We start from the raw sequence: 6365 nt of genomic DNA on the forward strand, positions 1-6365 counted from the left end.
CTTACAAAAACCCCACATGATGTACTCTCTGTAATTCTCCATTGTGTCTGTAGACAAGGCAGGCTCTGTTAGTCTTGCAATCAAATTTGTCTGATTGTAAGATGCAATAAAAACATGTGTGGGAGGGAGAGATGCATATAGTTTCTGCATAGGGCTTTAATTTTCAACTGATAAATTAATTACTCGTACATGTCTATCTTAAATCATAAATGTGACTTCTGTATAGATTCAGGATTTTTTCCTTGATTTTTCTCTTCCACTGGAAGCAGTTTTAACTGGCTTCTAAAAGACCTCTTTTTTTTGTGTGTGTTACAAATTAAGAACTTCGTAAGATATTTTCCTTATCATAGAATATATGTATCAGTAGAAATAGGTTTATAAGGAAACTGTTTTTTAAGAAAGTATTACTCCTTCAAACTTGCATTCCAACTTGATATTTTTCCCATTATAGGTTCTTTCTTACAGCCTTAAGCATCGCCTCTGCAATACCTCTCATACTTCTAGTATAGTCTTGTGCAGTCCCATGAAAGCCAGGCCTGAGCTGAGAGGAACATCCCTCAGCAACCTTATTAAACTTCATCAGTCCCCTAAGCACTGGTAGAGCACTCTCTACATCCAGCACAAAAAGAAGAATGAAGGCTATAGTAAGTGCAAAGGTGTCTTAAGATTTCTTAAACCTCTTATCCTCTATTTTACTGTGTAAATACCATTTTTTCCAGAAGAGAGACATAGACTTGAATTTAGATTCTGTGCTCATATCTTTCCTCTTTTTACTTCCCAGAACTATAGAAGAATTGCTCCTGAAAATAGGATTAGTTTGATATTTTAATTTATAAATGTTTTAGAAATGAACTCGGGCAGAAAACCGTGGCCTGCCTTTCAGAGGCTTTAGTCAGTTGAACTGTGTTTAACTTAGAGAAGACTGGTTTGGAGATACTGCTCCTTCCTCATGCTGTAGCTGCATCACTAGTATGTTAGATTCTCTGTGCTTGTTTCTCTCTTCCCAGTCCCACCACCATTTGCATAGCATTGTGTTGCTTTGTTTGCAGTGGCCTGGCTAGAGTAGCACTGGGGAAAAAATTCCTCCTTGCATCTGATCTACTCAAAATAACTTTCTACTGTCTAGAAAATAAGGGTTCAGTTCCTCTTTAAAGTGTGTGAATCTCCCTATGACCAGTAACCTGACAGCTGTGCTGCTACTCTGTTAGATATTTCTTCCCTCCCCAAAATATTGGGGGAGCTGGCTGCATTATTTGGGCACTCTATGGCTAGACTCTTTGTTAGTTATGTTGTTCATTCGACCAACATGTGCTTGGGTTCAAGTTCATTCTGTATACCATCCTTTGGAGGCAGCTGAATCACACTGACACTGTGTATTAGCAGTCATTTCATGATGTGGTCTTGCCATGGCATTGTCTTTTGTGCCTTGGTTACATGACTCTGTCTAGTATGTACTCGGCTCCCGTCTAGTCATTCTTAGGTATACTGATTGCTTTTGATGCTGGCACTGTGCCTGTATCTGTATCCATTACTGTGTTTATTCTAAAGAGGCTTTGCAGCCTGCTTGAGGTACATTTTTGCAGCATGATGCCAGGTTTGAGCTGTAGGATGTGGGGGGACATGCAAGGCATTTGGGGAGCCTCTTGAAAGACTGAGGTGGGCTGGGAGAGCAGGGTGTTCGTGTCCTAACAGAGGACCTTGATGCTGCTTCTAGTCTTTGAGGAGATTTCTCCATCAAAACAAGTACCTGTGTACTTCCAGAAGAGAATCCAGGTGCAAACTAGTATGTGTGCTGTAAGACTGAAGAACTAAAGTTCCAGCTCACAGGAGGGTACAAACCAGTACGATATGGATACACCATAAATAGTCCGACAGCACCTGAGCTGTTCCTATTAAAATAGAGGCTTTGCTGCTGAGCTGAGGTGGTAGGCCAGGCATCTGGGTGTCTAGCTGTCCAAGTTAGGCACCTTTAGAAAACGATGTTGACTCTTCAGCAAGGGATAATTAGCTGCCGTTTAAGAGGACTTTGCCCAGTTTAAGCTTCATGCATTTTTGTGCTAGAAATGTATGCTTTTTTGAGATTGGTCCGTAGTGGTGTTTAGTATATACATTTAAGCAGAACTGCTTAAAAATTTGAACAGAGGGAATAAGTGGAGAAATACAAAAAGTTAACAGTTCACACTGCATGTGTGGCCAAATACAATAAAAAACCCACATGATGTCCGGTGCAGTCTCACACACCAGTGACATATGGAATTCCTAGTACAGTATGGTTTTAGATCATACATAGTTCTCAAAACCAGAAAATAATTGATTGATTAAAGATTGAAGTACACAAAATATGACAGCATTTCGGTTACAGCAAGCACTGCATCGTTTTCTAGAAAATGGCTTGACATGCATTCTAGGAATCTGACCTTGAGACTAAAATCGTAGGCTATGTTTACATGCTATTATATGAAGATTTTACTTCCCACTTGTTCAAAGTCATTCTGTGAGAAGCAAAATCAGTCATTAAGTCATAGAAAAACTAACATAGCAGAAAATGTTGAACTGATTGATTATAAACTCACAGAGTGTCTAGCACTGTTTAGCCACTGGTGTTTTGACAGCCATTAATTCTTTTAAAAAGCGATTCTTTTTTGAAAATGTTATTTCCATTTACAAATATAAGAACATGTTACTGCAACAGATATAAAATTCCATTAAAATGGTTTTTAAGACCTATTATTGGTATAATAAAGAAGCATGAGAAGTATAAATGTTTTTCTTTTCCTTTTTTTTTCTCCCCATTTCATGCCCATGACATACTTTATTTTTGCTGAGAATCCTTCCAGAATTCCTAAAAATAATTTCCTTTGTGACAAAACACAGAAGGTGCCATAACTGATCCTAGCCAGCTAAAAAGTTATCTTTCTAAGTAAAAGGAAATTTTTATGAGCATGGCTTGACTGTAGTAACATGGGAGAAACTTCCAGACTATCTCCAGATGTGATTATTTTGTTTAGTGTTTGGGTTTTTTACTCTCAATATTCAGTTCAGTTATATTGTTCTGAAATAAGTAATAATTTATTTTATAAAAACAAGCTAATAGGCTTTCTTACTTCCCCATCTTCATAAAAAACCATGAACAGTCTTGGTTTTTAACCTCCAGCATCCCTACTGATGCTTCTATATATTTCTGTTTTAAGTGTTAAAGTCTTAACAGTTAAGCAGTGTTGCAAATCACAGATGTTCTGAGCAGCGGTGGAAACTTTGCTCACTAATGATCTTGTGCCAAAGTTGAAGATTCAGTCTCTGTTTAGATACTTGCACCTCACTGGCGTGTAGCTTACTTTAGCTGTTTGGCAAATTTCATGTATACCTTTTTGCCACCAGAAGCAGCGGCAAGTAAGGTGGTGTGAGTATGTTGCATTTAGGTTTAGTAGCAGATTGCCCTAGGGAAAAGAAGAGGGGTCTGAACTAATTTATTCAGATCCTCCAGTACATATAACGGGAAGTCCTGCAATAGGAACTTAAAATTGTCTCTTGTTTTGGCCCTGCTTGTTATTCATCTGAATGGCTTAGAGCTAGTGGAAACTTTACTGGAGATATAGGCACTTCTCAGGCATTACAGGGTTTGAGAGCTCACGCTGTAAAAACAAATGGATGATCTCCTTCCTTGCCCCCCTTTCCTCTGCCTATGGCAACAACTTTCTGGCCAGCACGGTGACTTATAACTGACACTCTCTGAGGCTTACAGTGAAATAAGTTGAGTCAGTGTCACGTGGAAGCTCTAGAAACTTAGCGTTGAAATTAGTCTGTTGATTTTTTCTATCCTTTTCTCCACTCTTTGGAGATACTGATCTAATTTTCAGACTTGTCTTCCTGCTTGTATTTTAGCACTAAGTATAAATTTCTTCAAAGTAGATAACATCGGGTATTTTAAGCTTTGAGGAATGTATTTCCAGATCCAGGGGTCAAGTCAGTGTCATTGGATTCTTCTTTTTTCCACTATGCTGGAGATGAAATGACTCTAACGTAGTCATTTCAGTCCAAGCTCCAAAGTACAAACCAGATCTTTTTTCCCCCCCACATCTTCCTCAAAAATGTAAGCTGTGGGAATAGGAATATTGATATGTCAGCATAAAATTTACTATAAATTCTCTGTTTCTGGTGTTGCAAGACTGTGATCTGTATGCACACATGCACAGGAAAACAGCGTTGCAGTTATTATGCCTAGTGCGTTACAAAATTTTTCATGCAGCAGGTAATGAAATGTTTTCATTGATAATACAGGATTGATGAGAGTTAGAAACAGAAGTGGAGGTTAATAGAATGTTTCCGAAAAGCTTTTGGGTGACGCTTTTTCAGCTTTCAGTGTGCCTTACTAGCTGAATATTCCAGATAACTTAATGATTTGTTGTCCTTCCAAAGGCGGGGCCAGAGGGGAAACCAAATGCCAAAAACCTGCTAAGATGTTAAATGTAGTGTTTAACTACCCTGTGTTAAAATGACACTGGATTTTTTTTTTAATGAATGAAACGCAATGAAACTGCATGTCTGGTTCACTCACTAGCCAATGTTGGAAATGCATAGATACTATTTAGCTTGCAAAAAGTTACAGCCTTTAACAAATAACAGAATATCGTTTTATTTTTATAGCGAAGATGAATTTCTCAAGTTTCTTCAGAAGTTGAATAAAGAGTGTAGTAAGCTGACTGTTCCTGTGCAGACCATGAATAAGCATTTCCTCAAAAATTCTCACAAGGTATTCAACCAAAGAAAAAAAGATTGATGTAGAGTATATTAGAATCATAGAATCATTAAGGTTGGAAAAGACCTCTAAGATCATCAAGTCCAACCGTTGACCCAACACCACCATGTCCACTAAACCATGTCCCTAAGTGCCGCATCTACACGTCTTTTAAATACTTCCAGGGATGGTGACTCAACCACTTCCCAGGGCAGCCTGTTCCAATGTTTAACTGCTCTTTCAGTAAAGAAATTTTTCCTGATATCCAATATTATTCTATTCTAGAATATTATCCTACCTTGTTAAATGAAAAATATGAATACTCATCAACTGTCTTGATTATCGTGCAGTTATATAGAGCTGTCCAATGTTCTTTCTCTAAAGGACACTTTTTAAAATAATTTATTTCAAAGAGTTAAGCCACTCAAATAAAGGAGATAGATCTATTTCTTAGTGTTTCTGCTGATAGGGGAGTTAAAGTGACAAAAGGTTCCCACAAAGGCTGATAGAGAGTAGTAGATCATGTTGTGCATAAATCATATAATGAAAACCCAGCATAAATGCAGTTATAAACTTTTTCTGACACTGTCTTTTATGATACGTTAACTAAAGAATATGAAATTATAATCTACAGTAATTCTGGCAAATAACTGTAACTATTAACAGATAGTACTGCAGTGGGCACCGACTGAAAGTTTTATTGAAGTCTGCAAAGACTTGGTTTGCAGTGTTGAAAAGCTGGGAGAAGAAGTTACCAAACTGAAGGACCTGGTGGAGAAGGTGGGTATGTGCGAGTGAGGCTATGAAATACTGTGCACAAGTTTCTGCGTGCAACCTCAAATGTGACATCCATCAGTGAAATGTTTCATACCTTGGTCTGCCACAGGCTCTTTAGCTGTAGCTTGGACATTGCATCCGCCTCTCCCCCTTCCACCTTTCTGTGTACACAATGAGAAATAATCTAGAATATTCCACAGCAGCGTGGACAGTCTCCAAAGGGAGGCACAGTCGATCTTTTTCTGTCTACCACAGGAAAGAATTAAGTGGAATGCATCCCTGTGCTCTTGGACAACCACTGTGGCATAAATACCACTCTGAATACTTACACTCTTACTTCTTAATTAAGGAATCTTTTGTTTGGAATTATTGACTCACAAGGAAGATACTAAGGTTTTATGGATTGAATGGGAGGCATCCCAGATAACTGGGGAGTGACAAAAGAAGAGGGTGGGAGAGGTCAAGGCTAGATGTTAGCACCACATCAGTCATTCTCAAACCAACACAATGACACGCTCTTGTCAGATGGGGTCATTTTAAGTAATAGGCTAGCAAAAGGAATGGCCGCTGGGGTAGAGTAAATGGAGCATCAGTGTCAGAAAGGAATCTGTTGCTGAACGAAGCCATGTGGAACTGAGACCTTGAGTATAATGCTACTAATGCAATTTCCTGTAGTTTAAGTAAATTTAATGTAATATAACAGCCTTCTCCCAATAAATCACTTCACACCAAATATATTTAAGAGGTAGATAGAGGTTGTGGCAAAGAACTTTTTAGCTATTTGTGTTCCTTTTTTTGCATATGCAGAAATCAATTGTATGTATATATTTGCCTCCTGTATGTGCAGGCAAGT

The 6365-nt window shown here is 38.3% G+C and overlaps 1 protein-coding gene across 1 annotated transcript in view; it reads left to right on the forward strand.

Annotated features, from left to right (window-relative positions):
• The window catches only part of ASZ1 (ankyrin repeat, SAM and basic leucine zipper domain containing 1), a gene marked incomplete at its 5' end in the record, with an annotated part of 41764 nt that overhangs the window by 34195 nt on the left and 1204 nt on the right, over window positions 1-6365 (forward strand). The window contains 2 exons of the mRNA XM_009324104.1: window positions 4645-4750; window positions 5402-5515. Of these exons, the coding sequence (XP_009322379.1) occupies window positions 4645-4750; window positions 5402-5515 (220 nt within the window). The remainder of the gene's footprint in view (window positions 1-4644; window positions 4751-5401; window positions 5516-6365) is intronic.

This window comes from Pygoscelis adeliae, unplaced genomic scaffold, assembly GCF_000699105.1.
Source record: "Pygoscelis adeliae isolate BGI_AS28 unplaced genomic scaffold, ASM69910v1 Scaffold24, whole genome shotgun sequence".
Taxonomy (NCBI): domain Eukaryota; kingdom Metazoa; phylum Chordata; class Aves; order Sphenisciformes; family Spheniscidae; genus Pygoscelis; species Pygoscelis adeliae.